The following is a 25574-nucleotide window of genomic DNA, read 5'->3' on the forward strand; positions in this document are numbered from 1 at the left end:
GTTAATTTCCTTTATTCCCTTTTTTCTGTTCACTCACACAGCAGCTTCTGAGTTGGATGGACTTCTTGGATACATTCTTAAGTCTCTTACCTTTCTTTTACATTCTCATATTTTTTTCCATTTTGCCCTACTTGTAGGGAGATTTTCCTCAGTTTATTTTCCCATATCTCTACTGAAATTTTTATTTTGGTACTTCGTTTTAATTTTAAGAGCTCTTCCTTATTCTCTATTTCCTTTTATATTAGCATCCCATTGTTTTATGAATATAATTACCACTATAAAAGTTAGAATTTTCTTAGTTCCCTAAATTATCCCTGTTCCTTCCAAGATGAGTTTTTTTAAAAAATCTTTGCTCTTCTCTTTCACATTGCAAACATCACTTTGGTTTATTTTTTATTTTTTATTTTTTAAAGTTTATTTATTTTGAGAGAAGAGAGAAAGAGTGAGAGGGGCAGAAAGGGAGGAAGAGAGAGAATCCCAAGCAGGCTCCACATTGTCAGCACAGAGCCTGACACGAGGCCTGAACTCACGAATTGTGAGATCATGGCCTGAGCCGAAATCTAGAATTGGACGCTTAACCAACTGACCCACTCACATGCCCTTTTTTTAAAATTTTAAATGTTTATTTATTTTTGAGAGAGAGAGAGAAATAAAGAGTAGGAGTAGGGAAGGCGCGGCCCGGGGATGGTGGGCACAGAGGATCCAAAGTGGGCTCTGTGCTGACAGCAGACAGCCTGATGAGGGCTCAAACTCACAAACTGCAAGATTATGACCTGAGCCAAAGTTGGACACTTAACCAACTGAGCCACCCTGTTGCCCCAGCAGACGTCACTTTGGTAATCCTTAGTATGCCAATATTATTTGGCAACATAAAAGATGCCTGTATGCTCAGTGTATCTGAGCTGAGCTTGTTGACTGGTTGATGACTTAAGGAGATGAGTAGAAAGCAGGTAATTTTTTATGGAGTACTTCAAAATGTCAGTATGTAAAGGTCATTATTCTGGAGACATTCAACTTCTTTAGAAACTTCTGATGTTCTTCTGGAAAGTATACATTTGACTGCAAACATTTCACATGTTGGGCAGGCTCTAAGGTCTTGACTACTCTGTACACAGACTTATAACCAATCTCCATAGTTTCTTTATTCTCTGCTATACCAAACACCTCAAATACTGAGTTTCTCTAAGTGTTATATCTTACTCCAGCTTGACAGATTAACTCTTATTCTCTCTTTCCACATTCATTCTTTTAAAAAAACATATTAAAATTTCTTGTCTGACTAAAATCCCTTCTCCAGTTCTCCTGGTGCTTATTTATACATATTTTATTTATTTAATCTCATTTTAGTGGGATTGTAAATGGAAGCAGTGATAAATACATGTGGTTGATCCTTAGAAATCCAGTTAATCTATTTTTCAGAATGCAATTATAAGGTAGTCATTTGTCTTCATTTGTAAGTGAAGTTTTGTTTCCACCTATTCCTTCTTTTCATTTCCTTTATAATCTACCCCCTCCCATTTTATCTTATCCTTAATCATAGTACAAATAAAAAATAAATTTTTAAATCATGTATATTGTTTTTAAATCCATTCTAGCTTTATGAAGCAAATAAGGTTTAATATGTCTCTCTAAAGGAGGAAAAAAACTAAACTGAGATATAATTAGATTCCAATATTTTTATTTTTAATGCACTTCATTCTTCCTGTGGGTCAGTGGTTCCAACTGTTAGTTCCCTCACATTGTAGCAGTATAGACAAAGTATAGCACCCTCACATTAGAGATTCATTTTGATGTGTTCCATAGGATTTTCCCCCCAAATCTCATAATTGCTTTCTTTTAGATAACTTAAATGGATTGACCATGGAGGGGGACGAAGGAAAGATTTCATCACCATATTTGCAGAAGAGTTTTAGATGATTCTTTTTGTTCTTTTTTTCATTTTCAGCACTCCTTGGAATTGGAGAAATGGTCACCATTTTTGACATCCAGTCTCTTACTAATCTATTCTAGTTCTCTCTCTGCCTTCAAAACAACCCTGTACTTCTTCCTGGCCATTAAAAAAAAAAGTCTACCACATTTTTTTCACAAGACATACATGACAGCCTTTCAGATATCTGAAATTAGCAATCATCATCCCCTTGAGCTATGTACCCTTTCTCCATTATAGAAACCAAACTGGAATAGAACCAAACTGGAACAGTATACTTTAAACATGGCCAAACCAGTATAGAAGAAAAAGGGCTTATTATCTTACTTGTTCTGGGTAATTCTTAACTCAGACTCAAATCAAATTTGGCTTTTTGATAGTTACACCACATAGAAGACTTACATTAAATTTTATTCCCTGTATCCCATCATCTTATTTATAATGTGCAATTATTGTTAAGCTTTCTTATTAAGAACTAATGGGTTTTTTGTGTGTCTATGTGTAAGAATTTGTTTGATTCAGCTAATGTTTATCTCTTGATTTCAGCCTGTTCTCTCAAACTTCAGAAATTATCTTTAGGGCACCTGGGTGGCATAGTCTGTTAAGTGTCAGACTCTTAATTTTGGCTAGGTCATGATCTCACTGTTGTGAGATCAAGCCCCATGTTGGGGTCCACACTGGGCATATATCCTGCTTAAAATTCTCTGTCCCTCTGCCCTCCCTCACTGGCTCTCTCTTTCTCTCTTCCCCCCTCTCTTGCAAAACAAGAAACTCTATTTAATTCATAACTCAGAAGATACTCTCCAATAGTCATGAATGCTTGCTTACAAACTTGAAGCATTAATGACAAAATTTAAGAGGAAAGGGTCAAAGATGAACCCCTGTGGATTATCACAGGGACGTCCATTCAAGCTGAAATCTATCCATCAGTCAATTCTATTTGACTCCAAGTAGTCCATCAGTGACATAAGCTTAATTGTACTATTTTTTCAACTGCTATTTCTTCTTTATGAAGGCATTTAAAAATAATTTAGATGTCTTGATAAAGTCTGTGATATTTCCTGATCTACCAGTCTAGTAAACTTTTTGTAAAATTTCTTAAGGTTAGTTTGGCATAATTTCTTCTTAGTGAATTCAGGCTGGATATCAGTGATTAGTGCTAATTTCTCTTAAAACATGTTTAATAATATATTCTAGGGAGCTTTCAGTTTAATATGTCAGAGTAAGGACATCTTTTCTTCCTTCCTTTCTCTGGAACCAAGCAAATACTATTAGGAAAATGAGAAACAGAAACACAAACTCCAGTTTTGATGAAATGTGAAAGCATTTTTAACCTGATCCAAAAAAGTAAGGGCTCTCAAATGCAGTAAAAATTGGATCAGGGTAAAGACAACATTGAAGATGCCTGCTGTTCTGGATTTCAGGTCAAGAATAGAGTCCTAAAAAGTGAGTGGCATGACCTGAGTGAGGAAACAAATGACTCCCATTTGGAAACAAGATCAATTTTTAGGCTGGTAGTGAGAAAATCCTGAAACATTGTTTGACCACATATAGTGGCAGAGGAGGTAGAGAGTAGAAAAATTAAGGAATATTACACACATACACCTCTGTACCATACACAGAGGGCTTTCCTATATAACAGATGATGCTCAAATTAGTGTCAACTACTCAGTACTGTCCTACTCACTCTCTCAGTCCCTTCCCAAAATGATACTCTCACACACAGCAGGGCTAGTAAAGAATTCCCCCAATGCAACTTCAAGTAATAATTGAAAGCTAGCTAATATGGTACTAATACAAAATATGTTACAAAAAGAGGGGGAGGTGAAATGACCAATAAAGGATTTTGGAACAACATACAAAGCAAACATAACCATATAAAAATAAATCAACAAAGATCATAATATTAATTTAAGGGAAAAAATACTATCCCCAAAATCAAGGTGAATAGACACCTTGAATGGTCAGAGACATGGAAGAAAGGCTTGAGAAGAATGAGCGTAGTGAAGTGGAAAATCAGTTAAAAGTTCTTAGAGAAAAATAAGGAAGACAGAGCTCTATGATATGTATATATAATTTGTGCTTCTAGGAAGAGAAAAGAACAAAGATATGTTTTAGGAAAACTTTAGGAAATTTTCATAAAGATAGTTGTTAATCTACAGGCTTCTTCTCAAACTATTCAAAAAAACAGAAATGGAAGGAATTCATTCTATGAGGCCAACATTACTGTGATTCCAAAACCAGGCACCACTAAAAAAGAGAACTACAGGCCAATATCCCAGATGAACACAGACACAAAAATCCTCAACAAAATACTAGCAAATCAATTCCAACACTACATTAAAAGAGTCATTCACCACGATGAAGTAGGATTTATTCCTGGCCTGCAAAAGTGGTTTAATATTTGCAAATCAGTCAATGTGAATCACCACATTAGTAAAAGAAAGGATAAGAACCATATGATCCTTTCAATACATGTAGAAAAAGCATTTGACAAAGTACAACACCCATTCATGATAAAAACCCTCAACAAAGTTGGGATAGAGGGAACACACCTGAACATAATAAAGGACATATATGAAAAACCCACAGCAAATATCATTGTCAATGGGGAAAAACTGAGAGCTTTTCCTCTATTGTCAGGAACAAGATATGGATGTCCACTCTCACCATGGTTATTAAATATAGTACTGGAATTCCTAGCCTTAGCAATCAAAAAACAAAAATAAAAGGCATACAAATCAGCAAGGAAGAAGTGAAATTTTCACTACTTGCAGATAGCATAATACCCTATAGAGAATATCCAAAGGACTGCACCAAAAATTGCTAGAACTGATACACAATTCAGTAAAGTCATAGGATACAAAATCAACATACAGAAATCTGTTGCATTTCCATATACCAATAATGAAGCAGAAGAAAAAGAAATTGAGGAATCAATCTCATTTAAAATTGCATGAAAACCATAAGACACCTAGGAAGAAACCTAACCAAAGAGGTAAAAGATCTGTATTCTTAGAACTATAAAACACTAATGGAAGAAATTGAAGTTGACACAAAGAAATGGAAAAACATTCCATGCTCATGGATCGGTTGAAATGTCCATACTACCCAAAGCAATCTACACATTTTATGCCATTCCTGTGTAAATACCACAACAATTTTTCACATGGCTAGAAAAAACAATCCTAAAATATGTATGGAACCACAAAAGACCCTGAATAACCAAAGAATCTTGAAGAAGAAAAGCAAAGCTGGAAGCATCACAATTCTGGATTTCAAGTAATATTACAAAGCTATAGTGATCAAAAGAGTATGGTACTGACACAAAAACAGACACATAGATCAGTGGAACAGAATATAAAACCCAGAAATGAACACAGAACTATATGGTCAGCTAATCTTTGACAAAGCAGGAAATAATATCTAATAGAAAAAAAAAAGACAGTCTCTTGAACAAATGATGTTGGCAAAACTGGACAGTGACATGCAGAAAAATAAACCTGGATCACTTTCTTATACCATCCACAAAAATAAACTCAAAATGAATGAAAGACTTAAGTGTAAGACAGGAAACTATCAAAATCCTAGAGAAGAACACAGGCAGTAACCTCTTTGACATCAGCTATAGCGACTTCTTACTAAATACGTCTCCTGAGGCAATGGAGACAAAAGCAAAAATAAACTATTGAGACTTCATCAAAATAAACAGCTCTGCACATCAAAGGAAATAATCAACAAAACTAAAAGGCAACCTATGGAATGGAAGAAGATATTTTCAAATGACATTTCTTATAATGGGTTATTATACGAAATCTATAAAGAACTTATCAAATTCAACTTCCCAAAAATAAATAATCCAGTTAAAAAAATTGAGAGAAGACATGGATAGACATTTTTCCAAAGAAGACAGATGGCCAAGACACATGAAAAGATGCTCAACATCACTCATCATCAGGAAAATACTAATCAAAACTACAATGAGATATCACCTCACGCCAGTCAGATGGCTAAAATTAACATCACAGGAAACAACAGATGTTGGCAAGGATGTGGTGGAGAAAAGGGAGCTCTCTTACACTGTGGGAATGCAAACTGGTGCAGCTGCTCTAGAAAACAGTATGGTTCCTCAAAAAGTTAAAAATAAAACTACCCTATGATCAAGCAATTGCACTACTAGGTATTTATGCCAAGGATATAAAAATACTGATTTTAAGGGATACATGCATTCTTTTATTTATAGCAGCATTATCAACAATAGCCAAATTATGGAAAGAACCTAAATGTCCATCAACTGATAAATGGATAAAAAGGTGTGGTGTATGCATATTACACACACACACACACACACACACACTATGGGATATTAGCCATAAAAAAGAACAAAATCTTGCCATTTGCAATGACGTGGATGGAGCTAGAGAGTATTATGCTACATGAAATAAGTCAGAGAAATACAAATATCATATGATTTCAATCATGTGGAAATTAAGAAATAAATCAGATGAATATTGTAGGGAGAAAGGGAGGCAAACCAAGAAACAGACTCTTAATCATAGAGAACAAACTGATCATTACTGGAGAAGTGGGCAGGGGGGTGAGTTAAATGGTTGATGGATATTAAAGAGGGCACTTGTTGTGATGAGCACTGGGTCTTGTGTGTAAGTGATGAGTCACTAAATTCTACACCTGAAACTAATATTACACTGTATTTAACTAACTGGAATTTAAATAACTTGAAAAAAAACACATGCTGTCCTAAGAAAAAAATCATACAGATACACCAAGATATATCCTTGCAAAGTAATTGGAATTCTTAAATAAAAGGTACATTTGTATGGACTTCTAGGCCATAAAATCAAGTCCTCTATTACATAAGAGATTCTCAGTCTTGTCTTAAATTTCTTCCTAACAACATTCAGTGCTAGAATTGAGCATAGCAATCAATGTCTATATGGACATCAGAGAGAGAATGTGACCCATGAATTGTACAACATCCCAACTACAATTCAAGTATAAACACAATTGACAGATAATTTTACACATGCAAGATAGTAGGAAATATGATTCCCATGAGCCCTTCTTAAAAAACTTCTAGAGACAGCTTTGAGGTAACTAAGCAATGAATGGAAAAATGGATAAAAGGACTATTTTGAGAAGATGGACCATTTAAATGTGGAACTATGACTAAACTATAGGACTTATGACTGCATAAAAGCATGTAAATTCTACAAACTTTAACAATGCAGAAATAGCATTATAACAAACAATAGTTGAGAAATGACAGGGACTGACAGAGAAGGTCAGAGGTAAAACAAGTATACTAATTTTCTCATGTCTTGAAGTGTGTAAGGGGTCAGTAGATCCTGTTCATAGATGACAAATCAATTATTAGATGGATAAATATATTTTAAGGATACAAAGGCAACAACTAGACTAAGTATAATAATAAAACCAGCCAAAATTTCCTATGATAGAGTGGATATAGTTACTAGAAATACGCTTATTTCTTCATAATTTACAGAAAGGAGTTAATGAATTCTATCTAAATAGTGAAAATCTATTCTAAAATTTTGCCAACTCACCAGTCTGTATTCTATGAAATATATCTTTTCCTCCAGTTTGAAAAATCTTCATTATCTTTTCTCTTCTCCATGATTCTTCATATTACTGGAATGGTTCTGGGACCACATCTGCCAGTTCTTTTTAGCATCTTTGGATAGTCTTCATCTAGATCTAGAGATCTGAACTCTTTTAAAGCAGCCAAGGACAATAATCTTGATTTCACAGTATTTATGTTTTATTCATACCAGCTATAGTTGGTTTATTGTTTTTTTTTCTTTTTACCTCCTTCCCATTTCTCCACCAATCCAACTAACATTTATTCAGCTTTTATTATGAATCAGGTACTGTGCAAGAATGTTGGCTAGTTAGAAAGATGATGCAGATAAGACCCTGCCCTCAAGATATTCAGTCTAGTGAGGAGGCAGATAAACAAGTCTAATACAAATACAGGATTTTAATAATAGAAACACTCTTCCCCTACCACAATAAAAGCTAAAACTATCTGGGTGATTCTTAGAAAGATTCTATAGAGAAAATAGCATTTCATATGGATCTTGAAGAATGAATGGATCTTCCCCAGGCAGGAGAAAAAGAAAAGAACATTCTAGGTAGAATGTAAAAAAAAAAAAAAATAAGCAAACGTACAGAAGGAGTAATGATCACTTTAGTTTGACTATAATGAGAATATACTGAAAAGTGAGGAGCAGAGTTGGCCCTGGAGATTGTACACTTTTCTGAGTGGCTTTATAAATACAGTGTGTTCCCCTTGAGTTTAGTAGTATCATACTTAAGATTGGTCCCTCACCACAAGATGTCAACACTCCAAGATACCTACCCTCTTTTACCCCCAGCAAACACTCCACATTGCCAAGAAACACTCCAGTTGAGAATTGGATTGATGACCCCAGTGAATAGCACACAGCCTTGGCCAGTTCCCAAAGGCTGCAGGCTGCCCACTCCTGGTTCCAATACAGTTCTCTCAGGGAGTGCTTCCCAGCCCCCACCTTTGCTCTATCTCACCTTCATCTCCAGGGCTTCTGGCACCTTCTTGCCTTCCCAAGCCCAACTCCGCTTGGTGAAGTAGTTAACAGTGGCAAATTCAATCAGCGCAGAAAATACAAAGGCATAACAGACGGCTATGAACCAATCCATGGCCGTCGCGTATGCCACTTTAGGTAAGGAGTTTCTGGCACTGATACTCAAGGTGGTCATGGTGAGAACAGTGGTGACACCTGGGGAGAGAGAAAATGAGAACCAGTTGCCAGTGGAAGACATTTAGAGCATATGTGATGAGATCACCAACTTCCTACTTACAAGGAGGAGCTATACCCCACTCAAAATGACCCCCTTAAAGTAAAATACAGAGAATGTCAATGTGGGATGGTTCTACCTAGTTACTACCCCATCCTAGTTATCACAGGAATAGTAAGCTCCAGTAAAGCACTTTTAAATGTTGTCCTAGTCTCTGCTTAAACATTTCTATTGAAGAACAGGTAACCTATTTCATTGTAACAGAACTTTTTAATTAGAATACCCTACCTTCATTAGAATACCTTCTTTAATTAGAAAACCTTCAGTCTGAGCTGAAACCTGCCTTCCTCTAACTCCTAGCCCACTGACTGATCTTAGAATCCTTTCTCTGGCAACACAGGAAAGAAAAGCCTGCTTCCTCCTCCTCTCTCCTTCAGGGAGTTGGAGATGGTGGCCATGATTCCTCGTGAATCTATTAATCTCCAGAATGACATGGCCACTTTCTTCTCTTGTTTCTCCTTCTTCCCTTCTGGTAGTTTTCTTTTGGAAAGCCCATAACTGAACTCAACACTCAGGATCTTCACTTCCCATACTGTGGACAGTATTCTCCTAATACTGTAAAAAAAACACTGTAGGAAATGGTTCTTTAACTGCACCAAAGTCTTTGTACTATTGAGCTTTGTGAACAACCAAAGCTATTCCAATATCTATTTCTCTTTTTTTAAGTTTATTTATTTAGTATGAGTGGGGAAGGGGCAGAGGGAGGGAGGGAGGGAGAGAATCCCAAGCAGGCTCTATGCTGTCAGTACAGAGCCCAACATGGGGCTTGATCTCATGAACCATGAGATCATGACCTGAGCTGAAATCAAGAGTTGGGCACTTAACTAACTGAGACACCCAGGCAGCCCTCCAATATCTATTTCTTTTGAGTTTTTATCAAGCCAGGATTTCTTTAAATAAATTGATTCTTTTTCTTGGTGGCGTTATTAAACTAAATTTAAGATTTCCTTTTATTCACTTTTAAATTCTATTAAAATCATTTTTCTAATCTTCATTTTATATATACATATGAGCTATATAGTGTTGCGGCTAACGAGTGAGCTTTACAGACAAATTGATAATAGGCTGACATTCTGGCAATTCCACTTACTGGTAATATACCTTGAACAAGGTGATATATCCCACAAAGCCTGTTTTATCATGTGTAAACTGTGTGTGATCTTACCAGCCTCAGAAATTTGTTTGGGGTTCCAGTGAGATGATGTTTATAAAGCCCATAACACAATATCTGGTAAAGAGTAAGCACTCAAGAAATAGTAGCTTCTATAATTAACATTACTCTTATTTTCACTGTTGTTAATAATATTGTCATAATTATATGATTAATTATAGTGGTATAATTATAAACAAATTTTAAACAATAACACTATAATAATAATTTTATAATTGTTAGCAATAGTATTCTAGCCTCAAATACCTGCACTAGAAGTTAGAAGTCCTGAGTTCTGCCACTTACTTGTTTCATATCTTTGGCAATTTATTTGATCTCTCTGTGCATCCGTTCTGCCTATCTATGAATATTTCCTAAGTCTCTATACCCTAGAATTTTGACAAGATACTTGTTATACCCAAAATCATCCAGATTTGAGGACAGGGGAGTAGTCAGACCTTCTTTCTGAGTGTTGGCATGCTCAAGAGGATAGGGAATGTAAGTCTGGGTCAAATAGGGCATAGAAAGAAGTCCTAATGTGGTGAGAGATATTATATAGAAAAGCAAGCAAATAAGGCCTATCTATTAACTCTACCCAGAGAGTCAGCCATGTGTGCTGCAGCCTCTTGGGCCTTCTTTCACATCTTGCTCCCTCAAGTACCTTACTTATACGTTTGCTATATAAATGAAAATCCAGACTGGAAAAGACTTAGTACAGTTTCAACAGAGAGATCCTAAGGAAGCACCTTTGTACAAACTAGGTAGTCAGCAAGGCTGATTGGCAAAACCAAATTTTAATCCCTATCAGGAATCAGCCACATAGCCAGTACCTATTAACAATCTATCTGAGTATGTTACCTGGTAAGTTCTGGGACTGAACCTAAGGCTCAGTAATCCTCTGACCACACTAAGCAAGGAGTGATTCATGGGAGAAACAAGCTACCTTACTTATGGTTATTAGCAAATGCAGTTGTCTACCCTGGCACAGTCATAGCAGTGTGCCTATGCATGGATGGAGAGAACTATACTGCAACATAAGTGTTTCTGTATCATATCTCAGTAGAAATTTTTGCATTTTAGCCTCTAGAGCTTCATTAGAATAGTCATCTTGTGAAGAATTCTTAGCTAGTCAGCTGGTAGGATCCTCAATCAAACATTTACATTTTGTGGATGAACAATGAGGTTTGGCATTTTAAGAGATCCAGTCTTACCACCCAGTGCTTCTCTTTCAAGACTCTTCTAGAAAGTATTTTGTGACTTCCCCACCTCACTTCCATGAGCACTTCTAAAAATCTAGGACACTTCTTTGAGAACACATGTCTGTCTGTACTACCAAAGCAGGAATTGCTTGAGAATAGGGATCATGAGTAATCTGTCTCTATCCCCTCAACCCTGAATATATACCTGGGACAGAGTAAGCCCCTAGTACATGTGTGATGAATGAAACTGCTCTACCCTCCCTGGCCTCAGATAACTACTCCTCTGTTTTCTTTCAGTATGGTTAGATTTTTTTCCCTTAGAGTTTCATACATATCATATAGTATGTACTCATTTGTGTTTGGCTTTCCTCACTTAGCATAGTATTCTTTAAATTCACTCATGTTGTTGCATCTATCTTTAGTTCATTCCTGTTAATTTCAGAGTAGCATTCCACTGCATTGATATAACAATTTGTCCATTCACCTATTAATGGACATCTGGACTATTTCTAATGTTCAACTATTATGAATGAAGCTTCTGGGAAGATTTACATATAAGTCTTTGTGTGAGCATATGTTTTCATTTTTCCTAGAAAACACTTAGAGATGCAACTACATGATTATATTGTAAGTAAACCTTAACTATAGGAGACTGCCAAACAGCTTTTTAAAGTGCATGTACCATTTAACATTCCCGTTAGATGTATGAGTTTCAGTCAGCATGAACCTTTGACTTATGAAAATTTAATATTAATTGGTAGCTTTACACATTTCACTGACAATGAAAGTCCTTAGAACACCTTATCTCCATCTCAACTTACATACACTGCATTAAGGTCTAGTCTTTTATTCTAAATATGTCATATACCCAATAAGCTGCTGTTATTATTTTATACATTCAATTGTCATTTACCATTCCCCATATATTTATTATTTTCATTGTTAAAATGCATCTTAAACCTTCCTTCTTGGATAATTTTACTTTTTCTTAAAGAACTCTTAGTGAGGGTTTGACAATAATGAACTCTTAATTTTATTTTTTTATCTGAAAAGGTCTTTATTGTTTCTATTGAAGTCAGCTGGTAATCTATTTATCATTATTTTAAAGGCAATGTGTTTTTCTAGACTACTTTAAAGATTTTCCTCTTTGTTTCCAAAAGTTTCATTATAATGTGTCTCTGTTTATGTCTTTTAATTTATCCTCCTTAGGTGCATAGAGCTTTTTTGTAATTGTGCATTTATGTCCTTTATCAGGTTTGGACAGCGTTCAGCCATTATCTCTTCAAAAAATTGCTTCTATACCATTCTCTCATTTTCCTTCTACGATTCCATTATGTCTGTGTTAGATCTTCTCAATAAATCATATATTATTTCTCTGTCTTCTGCATTTTACATATTTTTGCCTTTCTGGGCCTCATTCTAGATATTTTTTTCAGTTAATGGGTTCTCCCTTCAACTATATCTAAACCACTGATTTTTTAATCTGTATTTTCCTGTTTTAGAATTTCTAGTTTGCTTGTTCTCTCACATGTGCTTTTTCTCTCTACCTAAACACACTGTTTATATAATAGAATTCTTATATTAGTTTCACCTACTTGAACGTGTTCATCATAGCTATTTTAAAGTTTGATAACTATCTGAAGTTCTATTAGGTCAGTATTTTTAATTGGGTTATACATTATATACAATAAAATAAAAGTAGATTTTTGTACATTTCTTTTTTATGTTGTACATTTCAAAGTGGGCAAACATATACAGTTATATCACTACTACCCAATGAAGATATAGAATATTCTACTTTACCAATAAGTTCTCTTATACCCATTTTCAGTGAATCCACCACCCCAGAGGAAGAACCGCTTTGGTTTCTAACAGCATAGCTTAGTTTTGCCTGTTTTGGAATTTCATATAAATGAAATCATATATTATGTACTATTTTGTGCCTGGATTCTTAGTTTGACATAATTTTTGAGATCCACCTATATTGTTATGTGAATCAATAGTTGTAAATTCACTGTATGAATATGCCACAATATAAACACACATTCACTTGTTGATGTGCATCTGGATGTTTTTCCAATTTGGGATTTTATGAATAAAGCTATTATGAACATTCTTGTATAAGCCTTTTATAGATATATACTATGGATATATATTTTTTCATATCACTTGGGTATGAAGTGAAATACTTAAATTTTAGGGCAAATATATTTTTACCTTTAAGAAATAGCCAAACATTTTCCCAAGTGATTGTTCCATTTTACAACCTCACCAGCAGTGTGTGAGAGTTCCATTTGCTCCTCAATCTCACAAATATTTGCAATTGTCGTTCTGTTTTAATTTTAGCCACTCTAGTGTTTATAAAGTAATGTCTCCATGTGGCTTTTATATTTTCCTGATACAAAATGATATTAAGTATATTTTCATGTTCTTATGGGGTGTTTGCATATATTCTTGGTGAAATGTCTTTTCATGTATTTTTCCAATATTTAAAATTAGATTCTTTATATTTTTATCACTGAATTATAGGATCTCCTTATATTTTTTGAATAGATGCTTTGTCAGATCTGTACATATATAAAATATATTCTTCCAGTCTATGGCTTGCCTTTTCATTTTTTTACTGCTATTCTTTGATGAGTGGAAATTTTTAATTTTGACAAAGTCCAATTCTTTTATTCTTATTTTTTTTTGTACACTAAGGAATTTCTGCATTCCAAAGGTTACAAAGACATTGTCTTATATGTAGTTCTAAGAGAATGACATTTTTAGCTTTTATATTTAAACCTATATCAATCAAATTAATTCTCTGTAATGCCATCTGTGTCATGAATCAAGTTTTCATATATGTGGGCCTACTTTTACTCTCTCTGTAGTGTTCATTTTTCTTTCCCTTATGCCTATAACACACTGTTTTAATTACTATAGCTTTTTAATCATTTTTGGCATCTCATGGGGCAAGTCCCTCCACTTTGTTCTTCTTATTTAGGAGGATATTGGCTATTCTTGGCTCTTTGTTCTATCATAAAAATTCTGCAATCACTTTTTAAATTAATGTGTTAATATAAAATTTCGAAGTTTTTACATCAATGCAGTGAGTGTAAATATGAACTCTAAACTCATGTGAGGCCAAGTTTAAATTAAAAAAATAAATTCTTAAGGAATCCTATATTTTACACAGATCCCTGGCCAAAATAGACATGCCTCCTTATTGTCTCCCTGATTACTGTATTTTTCTGGTGCTCTTTCTAGGGTATAACCCTTAAATGGTATTAGATTGATGAGATGAATCCTTGTATTCGTCCCCTATGGTTTATGTAAAAAAAAAAAAAAAAAAAAAAAACCCACAAATTTAGTGGCTTAAAACAACACAAATATTTTTTCTTACACTTTTGGAGGTCATAAGTCTGGCAGTTTTATGGGCCTTCTCCTCTTTCAAAGCCAACGGCAGAGCATCTTCAAATTTCTTCAGCTTTTTTCATCAAACTGCCTTCTGCTCTGTAGTCAAATATCTCTCTGCCTCCCTCTTATAAGGACACTTGTGATTATATTTAGGGCCCATCCAGATAATCCAGGATAATCTCTCCATCTCAAGATCTTTAATTTAGTGCACATCTGCAACACCCCTTTTGCTATATAGGGTAACATTCACAGATTCCAGAGATTAAGACATGGATATATTCGGGGGACATTATTTAGTCTACCACAGCCCTAGTTCTAATCCTAAACTTCACTCAGGCTCAGAGCCTTTCTTGTGTAACCTTAAAACTCAGAGCCTTATTGCGGCACCTGGGTGGCTTCATCGATTTAGTGTCCCACTCTTGGTTTCAGCTCAGGTCATGATCTCAGGGTTTTGTGGGTTGAGCCCTGCATTGGGCTCTGTGCTGACAGAGCAGACCCTTCTTCAGATTCTCTCCCTAAATCTCTGTCCCTCCCCCACTTGCTCTCTCTCACTCTTGCTCTTTCTCACTCTATCTCTCTCCATCTCCCTCCCTCCCTCCAAATAAATAAATTTAAAAAACCCCAAAACTCTTATTTACCAAGACTAGTAGTCTATCTACCCATCTTCCAACTATAACAGTATCAGCTCATGTGACTAACATTCCAATTTTTAGTTCCCTCTTTCATTTGGGCCCCTGAGCATTTCCTTTAATTTCTTATCATTTCACATATTTAAAAAGAATATTTTCTATGTTTTATCTAACTTTTCTAGAATTTTGTGGAGGGAGATTTTCAGGGTATCTAGTTTGTTATATTTCTAAAAATCAGTGACTCCTATATAGATTCTGCTCCCTCCACTTCACCAGAACTGTTGTTGTGCATGCCTCACAGCCACCACTACTATGGAGGCAGGTTAGTAGACTAAAAAGAGTGAATATTTGTCTCCTAAAAATGTTTACAGTGGGGAAAACAGGCAGAAAATGTTCTATATGTTTAAGTCTTCAAGGAGAAAATGCTAATAATATGCAAATCTCTTTTAGACATCGGTAAATTTATATTAAAGAAAATTTTCCTGATTGTAGGTACTATTGAAAAACCCTTCAAGCTTTGTGTACCCTTTACTGATAATTTGCAATTTAAAAAAGCTAGAGGAGAAACATCAATGTCAGATGCTTATAGAAAAAAAAAAGGATCATAAAAAAACACCCAGTCCACTTCTTTGTTGTCAACTTAGTTTCTCACTTCCAACCTTCTCCAGCTCTGCCCACTAATTTTCTCTCTTTTTCACTGAAGGCTCAGTCCCTCCCCAGTTCCAAAAGCAAACTTGACTGAGACAGGAAGCATTTAATAAACTTCCTACTCCAACATTCTTTTTATAAAAATTTATTTTAATGTTTATTTTTGAGAGAGAGATATCATGAGCAGGGGAGAGGCAGAGAGAGAGACTGAAACACAGAATCCAAAGCAGACTCTAGGCTCTGAGCTGTCAGCACGGAGCCTGAAGCGAACCTCGAAGTCATGAGCTGTGAGATCATGACCTGAGCCGAAGGTGGACGCTCAACCAACTGAGCCACCCAGGAGCCCCCAACACTCTTCTTATTCCCACTTTTTTGTTAAGAACTCAGTTGCCTGAAATACCAGGACCTGATGACTCACTTACCAATGCTAGGCCCAGGCATTGCTTCCATCCTCTTTCCATATCCCAACCTGACAGTCCATCATAAGACTCAGCAAATGCCCTCACCTCCCCATTCTCCATAAAACAACACTCACCAAAGACCGTGCGGGCAGGGACAGACTCTCTGTTGAGCCAGAAAGACACTTGTGACAGAATGACAGTCATGATACATGGCAAGTAGGTCTGGATCACAAAGTAGCCAATTTTTCGCTTGAGATGGAAGTGGGTTGTCATGACGACATATTCTCCTGTAGAGAGTAAAATTAGGCAATATGTAGCTGAATAAACATTGTTAAATCAAGGTGGGCCCCAATTCAGTTCACCAAGCTCTTTAACCTTATAGTCAAAACAAGACATTCCAGCACCTACCAAGTTCACATAACCATATCTCTTTAATAATCATGAAGCAGTGCTTTTGTGTGAAAATATATGCTAATACTATACCAACACAGCTTGCTCAGAGCAATTTTGACACAGATTCATTCAAATACATTAGTGTATTCATTTAAATAATAATAAATATCATTCTTTTCTATAGCATTTGCTTTGTGATTGGCACTCTTCTAGCGCTTTAACATTCTTAACATACTTAATGATTACAAAAATGCTATAAGGTGGATACTATTGTTATCCTCATTTTATAGTCCAATAAACTCAGGCAAAGAGAGATTGAACAACTTAAGCATGGTTTTCCAGCTACTAAGCAGCGGAGCCTGAATTAAAACGTCATATGGGTGGGCTCCACCATTTATGCTTTTTAACCATTCTGCTCTTTTGTTTGAATGGACTTATAGGGTTAGAACCAAAAGTTCATATAGCAGAATGTGGGTTAGCCTAGGTCACCCCACTCCAAAACAAGCATGAGCACTTATTGAACTCTTACTATGTGCCAAACAATTTTGAGTGTTTGTGGAATATTAACTTTACACCCTCCCAACAACACTGTAAGGTAGATTATCAATTATTTATCAGTCTTAATGGATCTGTCAGCAGCATTTTCCATAGATGAGCACTCCATCCTCCTGGAATGACTCTCTTCACCAAACTTCTAGGTCATGACACTCTTCTGGTTTCCTTCCTATCTTTCCCAGTCCACTTTGCTGGTTCCTTCAACTTTCTAAACACTTGAGGATGTCAGGACTCAATACTTATCCTATTTTCTGCCTCACTCACTTCCTTGGCATTCTCATCCAGCCTGTCTTTAAATAATATCTTCTTCCTAGGCTTCCTACTTGTTATGGGTTGAAATGTGTACCCCAGAAACATATGGTGAAGTACTAACCCTGAGTACTTCAGAATGTAACCTTTATTTTTTTTTCATTTTTTAAAAATTTTTCAATATATGAAATTTATTGTCAAATTGGTTTCCATACAACATACAACACCCAGTGCTTATCCCAAAAGGTGCCCTCCTCAATACCCATCACCCACCCTCTCCTCCCTCCCACCCCCCATCAACCCTCAGTTTGTTCTCAGTTTTTAAGAGTCTCTTATGTTTTGGCTCTCTCCCACTCTAACCTCTTTTTTTTCCCCCCTTCCCCTCGCCCATGGGTTTCTGTTAAGTTTCTCAGGATCCACATAAGAGTGAAACCATATGGTATCTCTCTTTCTCTGTATGGCTTATTTCACTTAGCATCACACTCTCCAGTTCCATCCACGTTGCTAGAAAGGGCCATATTTCATTCTTTCTCATTGCCACATAGTACTCCATTGTGTATATAAACCACAATTTCTTTATCCATTCATCAGTTGATGGACATTTAGGCTCTTTCCATAATTTGGCTATTGTTGAAAGTGCTGCTATAACCATTGGGGTACAAGTGCCCCTATGCATCAGTACTCCGGTATCCCTTGGATAAATTCCTAGCAGTGCTCTTGCTGGGTCATAGGGTAGGTCTATTTTTAATTTTTTGAGGAACCTCCACACTGTTTTCCAAAGCAGCTGCACCAATTTGCATTCCCACCAACAGTGCAAGAGGGTTCCCGTTTCTCCACATCCTCTCCAGCATCTATAGTCTCCTGATTTGTTCATTTTGGCCACTCTGACTGGCGTGAGGTGACATCTGAGTGTGGTTTTGATTTGTATTTCCCTGATGAGGAGCGACGTTGAGCATCTTTTCATGTGCCTGTTGGCCATCTGGATGTCTTCTTTAGAGAAGTGTCTATTCATGTTTTCTGCCCATTTCTTCACTGGGTTATTTGTTTTTCAGGTGTGGAGTTTGGTGAGCTCTTTATAGATTTTGGATACAAGCCCTTTGTCTGATATGTCATTTGCAAATATCTTTTCCCATTCCGTTGGTTGCCTTTTAGTTTTGTTGGTTGTTTCCTTTGCTGTGCAGAAGCTTTTTATCTTCATAAGGTCCCAGTAATTCATTTTTTCTTTTAATTCTCTTGCCTTTGGGGATGTGTCGAGTAAGAGATTGCTATGGCTGAGGTCAGAGAGGTCTTTTCCTGCTTTCTCCTCTAGGGTTTTGATGGTTTCCTGTCTCACATTCAGGTCCTTTATTCATTTTGAGTTTATTTTTGTGAATGGTGTGAGAAAGTGGTCTAGTTTCAACCTTCTGCATGTTGCTGTCCAGTTCTCCCAGCACCATTTGTTAAAGAGACTGTCTTTTTTCCATTGGATGTTCTTTCCTGCTTTGTCAAAGATAAGTTGGCCATACGTTTGTGGGTCTAGTTCTGGTGTTTCTATTCTATTCCATTGGTCTATGTGTCTGTTTTTGTGCCAATACCATGCTGTCTTGATGATGACAGCTTTGTAGTAGAGGCTAAAGTCTGGGATTGTGATGCCTCCTGCTTTGGTCTTATTCTTCAGAATTACTTTGGCTATTTGGGGCCTTTTGTGGTTCCATATGAATTTTAGGATGGCTTGTTCTAGTTTCGAGAAGAATGCTGGTGCAATTTTGATTGGGATTGCATTGAATGTGTAGATAGCTTTGGGTAGTATTGACATTTTGACAATATTTATTCTTCCAATCCATGAGCAGGGAATGTCTTTCCCCTGAGATCAGGAACACGACAGGGATGCCCACTCTCACCGCTGTTGTTTAACATAGTGTTAGAAGTGCTAGCATCAGCAATCAGACAACAAAAGGAAATCAAAGGCATCAAAATTGGCAAAGATGAAGTCAAGCTTTCACTTTTTGCAGATGACATGATACTATACATGGAAAATCCGATAGACTCCACCAAAAGTCTGCTAGAACTGATACATGAATTCAGCAAAGTTGCAGGATACAAAATCAATGTACAGAAATCAGTTGCATTCTTATACACTAACAATGAAGCAACAGAAAGACAAATAAAGAAACTGATCCCATTCACAACTGCACCAAGAAGCATAAAATACCTAGGAATAAATCTAACCAAAGATGTAAAAGATCTGTATTCTTAAAACTATAGAAAGCTTATGAAGGTAATTGAAGAAGATATAAAGAAACAGAATGTAACCTTTAGAAATAGGGTTGTTGCAAGTATAATTAGTTAAAATGAGGTCATACTGGAGTAGGATGGTCCCTAATACACTATGACCGATGTTTAAATAAAAAGAAGACAGACACACACAGGGAGATGTATGATGACATGTGATGACAGAGACGGAGATTGGAGAGATACATCCACTAGCCAGGGAACCCCCAAAATTGCTAGCAACCATCACTGATTTCTCTCTCTCCTTCCTTCTTTCATGTATGCATCTGTGTGTGCACACACAGATACCCAACCAATCAGCAAACCCTGAGAGTTCTTTCTTCAAAATATTCATAATTTAACCACTTCTCACTACCTCTACTACTACCTCTCTAGTGTAAGCTACCATCATCTTGTACTTAGATACTGTAATAGCTTTATAATTGGTCTTGGCCCCTTTAGCACAGCAAAAGGATCCTATTGAAACATAAATCAAATTTTATCTCTCTTTTGCTTAAGACTCCAGGCGCTTGCCATCTCTCAAAGAGTTAAAAAAAGTGAATTTCCCCCAAAATAGTCCCCAAATAGACCCATGCAATCTTATTCCTCTACTATTTTACTTTATTAGAGCTTCTTACTTTTCATCTCTCCCTTTGCCGACATTTGGTTTTGGCAGTTCTCCCATGAGGCAATTTCCCACTTTCCTACCCCACCCACTCCCTTGTACCTAAGTGTAGAAAGCAGCATCTGGTCATACAAAGCTCAATGCACAATCCATATTGTGTGTGTATTCACATTTCAACTTGTTTATGTGAACATGGAAAATACAAATTGGCTTATTATTATTATTACTTTTTTTAATATGAAATTTTTGTCAAATTGGTTTCCATACAATACCCAGTGTTCATCCCAACAGGTGTCCTCCTCAATACCCATTACCCACCCTCCCCTCCCATCTACCCCCCCATCAGCCCTCAGTTTGTTCTCAGTTTTTAAGAGTCTCTTATGTTTTGGCTCCCTCCCTCTCTTTTTTTTTTCCTTCCCTTCACCCATGGTCTTCTGTTAAGTTTCTCAGGATCCACATAAGAGTGAAAACATATGGTATCTGTCTTTCTCTGTATGACTTATTTCACTTAGCATCACACTCTCCAGTTCCATCCACATTGCTACAAAAGGCCATATTTCGTTCTTTCTCATTGCCACGTAGTATTCCATTGTGTATAGAAACCACAATTTCCTTATCCATTCATCAGTTGATGGACACTTAGGCTCTTTCCGTAATTTGGCTATTGTTGAAAGTGCTGCTATAACTATTGGGGTGCAAGTGCCCCCAGGCATCAGCACTCCTGTATCCCTTAGGTAAATTCCTAGCAGTGCTATTGCTGGGTTGTAGGGTAGATCTATTTTTAATTTTTTGAGGAACCTCCACACTGTTTTCCAGAGTGGCTGCACCAGTTTGCATTCCCACCAACAGTGCAAGAGGGTTCCCATTTCTCCATATTCTCTCCAGCACCTATAGTCTCCTGACTTGTTCATTTTAGCCACTCTGACTGGCATAAGGTGGGATCTGAGTGTGGTTTTGATTCAGTTTGGCTTATTGTTAACTTAGCAATGAATTCTCATACGAAATTATAGAATGTGTTATTCATTATGATTTTTGAGTTTCTTTTTTTCTCTTTCCTCTTTCAGTCCTTTTATTTCTGCCTTTGTTCTTCACACTCTCCTGCTCTCATCTTATCCCCCTCTGCTGTCTGTTTTCATTTCTATTCCTTTCTCTCCCTCTTCTTCCCTTCAGTCTCTCTCTCTCCACTGAAAATGCTTTGAATACTTATTTTTAATGAGATTTGGACTTTGATTAGCTAGGGCAATTTTCCCCTTCTCCATCTTAGTCTCACACCTCCAAACTCCTGTCTATTAATCCTGTATCTGATCATGTGGAATATTTAGTGTATAAAATATGTAATAAATACTGTTCATAAATTAGTTGTATTTTGTAGATCTCTTAAAGCGAGTAGATTTTACAAAAACTTATCAAATTAGCCATTTGTTTTAAATAACTGAATTTATTTTCTTCAATCTTATTTTTCTAGCCTTCTTTCTTTCAATTTCTGTCTTCCTGTTTTATTTCCAAAGTAGCAAAGAGCATGCCGAAGATGAAAAAGATGGTGGAATACAGCATCCCTGGCTCCAGTATCCCATCACAAATATATGGATTAGCAACTATTTATGGACAATACTTTTGTGAAAATCTCAGAGCCAGGGAATAAAACAGAAGCATCCTCCTGGAGCACAAAATCCAAGAAAAGCCACATTAGAAAGGTAAGAGAAGTGCCTTCACTTTGCCAACTTCTTTCCTCCCTCAGGCCAGCCCAATGTATCACCTAGAGGGTTCCTCTGTGTCTATGGTTTCTCTAATGGAAAAGGAGAGACTAAGGTGGATATCCAGCTTCCCCAGTATTCCAGAGCACTCCCCTGGAAGCCTACTTCTGCCTTGCCTCATGGGAAATACTGGAAGAATCAGTGAAGCTAGACCATTTGAGGTCAACTAGGCACAAAAAAGGGGGATGGTGGTGAAACATATAGCCACCTATGCATGGATCTTGGCCATGATACCAGGTCTCTGCTAACAACCTCACACATCAGAGTCCAGCCAGCAGTCTGTACCCACCTGTGCAGGGAACACAACCTCTGAAAGTAGTCTGCAGCTCTGGGAAACAGATGAGTACAGAGGCACCACCCAACAGCAGAGTTTGGACTAACAGCACAACTCCAGCAGAGGCCTTACCCAATGGTGGTAGTCTAGACAAAAGGATCACACTCCTTGGTGTCCTGGTGTCCCCACCCACCAAAATAGCGACCTACACAGGTCCAAAATGCTCTGGCTCTCTTGCCTGGGTGTCATGGTGACCCCCACTACCAAAATAGAGACCTCCACAGGTCAAAACCCACTGACTACACTGCTGAATGGGAAGGGGAGTCATGGCACTCCACTCACCACAATGGTGATCTCCATGAGTTGAAACAGGCCCACTGTAATACCTAGGGATCCCCACCCCAAGCAGTAGAGTATGCCAGGGTTAACCTGTGTTTCAAAACAGCAGGGTACCCAACTGCTGCAAGTAGCTAGTTCTCCATGCAACAGAGGCCCCCTGGGGCGCTGCTGAAAAGTGGAGTATGGACCACTGAATCATAAATAGAAAATCTAAACAGATCAATGTGGTGCAAGGAGACATAATCAGTAATTAAGCACCTTCCAACAAAGAAAATCCCAGGACAAAATGGCTTCATGGGTAACCAAACATTTAAAGAATGAATGTCAGTCATCCTTAAACTCTTCCAAAAAATTGAAAAGGAGAAAGTGCTTCCAAACTCATTTTAGAGGGCTAGCTTTGCCCTGACGCCAAAACCAGATAAAGACTCAGAATGAAAGAAAATTGCAATTGAGACTTAAATAACACTGGATTTAGGGACACCAAACCCCTACACAATGGAAAATCTGCCTATAACTTCTGACTCCCCCAAAACTTAACTACTAATAGCCTACTGTTGACTGGAAGCCTTACCAATAACAGTGGATTAACATACATTTTGTATATTATAAGTATCATATACTGTATTCTTACAACAAAGCTAGGGAAAAGAAAACGTTATTAAGAAAATCATATGGAAGAGAAAATACATTTACATTACTGTACTGTATTTATTGATACTCTAAGTTTACCTCAACTGTTTATAAGACAAATCATCTGTTAGTACCTACATCAATATTGTCTTATATAATACAAAACATTGCAAATGTTATACATATTACTGACACTAGACATCAAAAATGAAAATATGTAAAAAAATTAATATTTGTTTACAAGTATAACAATTCATGCATTGATAACAAAGAAGCAGCACTATGATTGCTTTATGGTAGCCTAGTATAATCAATACAATTACTTTGTGGTGGCTCAGCCTATACACTGATGAATGAGTCATTATAAAATTTTTATGTCATACAGTATTATAGTCATATTCATGATATAGTATTGGAAACACTTACTTTTAAAAAATGCATGCCTATGATGATAGGCTGATATGCATTGTCTCCAGTTACAAGAGAGAATTATTGAATGGTAATGTAATTCTTTGAAAGCAAAGTTATAAAACAAAACAAAAGTCCCCCAACTATACTTCATTATGCCAAATACCCTAAGCTTAGCTTAGATTCAGGGTGTCTTCTTCCTTAGGCCCCAGGAACTTGTCAGTTTCCAAATAGGATTCAAGGCTACAAAACAAGTCTCTAGGTGCCATTTATTAATATCCAAGGATTTAGCTATTAAGAGGACCTGACAAGGTTTGCCAGACAGACTTGTTTTGGAGATGGGCGACTCACTTAAAAAAATAATTCCATGGATCATCCTTAGACTTCTTGGCTGTGTACCTGGTTTCTCCTGGGTTATTAATTTGTCACCTCAGCATTGGAAGAGTTGAGCAATTGTCTTCATGAAGCCTTTAGGATCAAAGTTCAGTTTTCCCACCATCATGGCTTCCCTTTGCCTTCTCTTCTACCACAGTCCAGCCCTAATGCTTTGACTTTCTAACCCACTCACCAAGAGACAGGAGGGCATCACAATTAAAAGCATTGTTTTAGGATCCAATCTATCTGAGTTCAGATCTTGGCTCTATTACATAATGTGACATGGGACAAATTACTGAATATTTCTATGCCTCAGTTTCCTTATGATAATAGTACCTACATCACAAGACTGTTTTGAGGATTGCATGTTATTACAAGGACTTACAATAGCAACTGGTATGTGATACATGTTACAAAAATGCTTATTAAATAAAATAAATAAATACCTGTACTAGACCGGATTATCTCTGTCCCAACAACATGGCCCAGCAGGTCGTACTGATTCAGGCGGGAGCCATCCTGTGCTACTTCCACAGATTTGTTCTTCCCAAGAGTCCACGAATAAACCACTTCAGCTGTTGTATAGGCATCTAAGGCAGAAAAGGGTCAAGAAGAGGTCGAAGGGAAAGGAAAATAATTATCTTTAATACTAAACTTGCATGAGATTTATACATCCATCTAGTAAACACTCATTGAATGACTACTATAGTTTATGCTGGGTACACAGAAGTGCACCCAAAGTGGTCTGTTCTTTCAATAACTCACCATCTTCTGGACTGACAATAAATTGTTAAACTTTTCCTTCTCTTGGAGGGTCAACAGTAGAGGCAAGGGGAGGAGTAGCTAAAATATTATCTAATGTAGATGTCATAAATTCAAATGCCTGCAGGAGCTACAGGGGTATCTTACATAAGTAAATCAGGCTATTTGGGTGATGGGCATTGAGGAGGGCACTTGTTGGGATGAACAATGGGTGTTGTATGTAAGCCAATTTGACAATAAATTTTATTTTTTAAAAAGCCTGTCAGAAATATAATAAAGCTTTTTAAAATGATTGTGGGGTGAGCATATGAGATAAGGCAAAAAATCATAGTAGGAATATTTTAAATTAAAAACATGAAAATTCCAAATTAAAAATAGCCATAATTAATTATTCCAATTTTATTTTTTATTATTTTTTAATGTTTATTTTTGAGAGAGAGAGTGAGAGAGAGAGAGAGCATGAGCAGGGGAGGGGCAGAGAGAGAGGGAGAAACAGAATCTAAAACAGGCTCCAGGCTCTGAGCTGTCAGCACAGAGCCTGATGTGGGGCTTAAACCCATGAACCGCCAGATCATGACCTGAGCTGAAGTCAGATGTATAACTGACTGAGCCACCCAGGTACCCTATTGCAATTTTCTTTTAAAAACTATTACCATTTTGATTTCAAAACAGAAACCTGCTTCCTTTCCTTCTGCACCAAGATGTTAATGTCAGACTTTGTATTTGGA

At 36.8% G+C, this 25574-nt stretch overlaps 1 protein-coding gene across 2 annotated transcripts in view; it reads right to left on the reverse strand.

The window, feature by feature from the left end:
* Positions 1 to 25574, reverse strand: part of GABRA3 (gamma-aminobutyric acid type A receptor subunit alpha3) — a 323443-nt gene that overhangs the window by 10572 nt on the left and 287297 nt on the right. For both annotated transcript variants that reach the window (XM_053892022.1, XM_019438245.2), the window contains exons 7-9: positions 24531 to 24674; positions 16367 to 16519; positions 8513 to 8724 (exon numbers count right to left, since the gene is read on the reverse strand). In XM_053892022.1, the coding sequence (XP_053747997.1) occupies positions 8513 to 8724; positions 16367 to 16519; positions 24531 to 24674 (509 nt within the window). The remainder of the gene's footprint in view (positions 1 to 8512; positions 8725 to 16366; positions 16520 to 24530; positions 24675 to 25574) is intronic.

The sequence above is a fragment of the Panthera pardus genome, unplaced genomic scaffold, assembly GCF_024362965.1.
Source record: "Panthera pardus isolate Hobbes unplaced genomic scaffold, ASM2436296v1 HiC_scaffold_27, whole genome shotgun sequence".
In the NCBI taxonomy this organism is placed as follows: domain Eukaryota; kingdom Metazoa; phylum Chordata; class Mammalia; order Carnivora; family Felidae; genus Panthera; species Panthera pardus.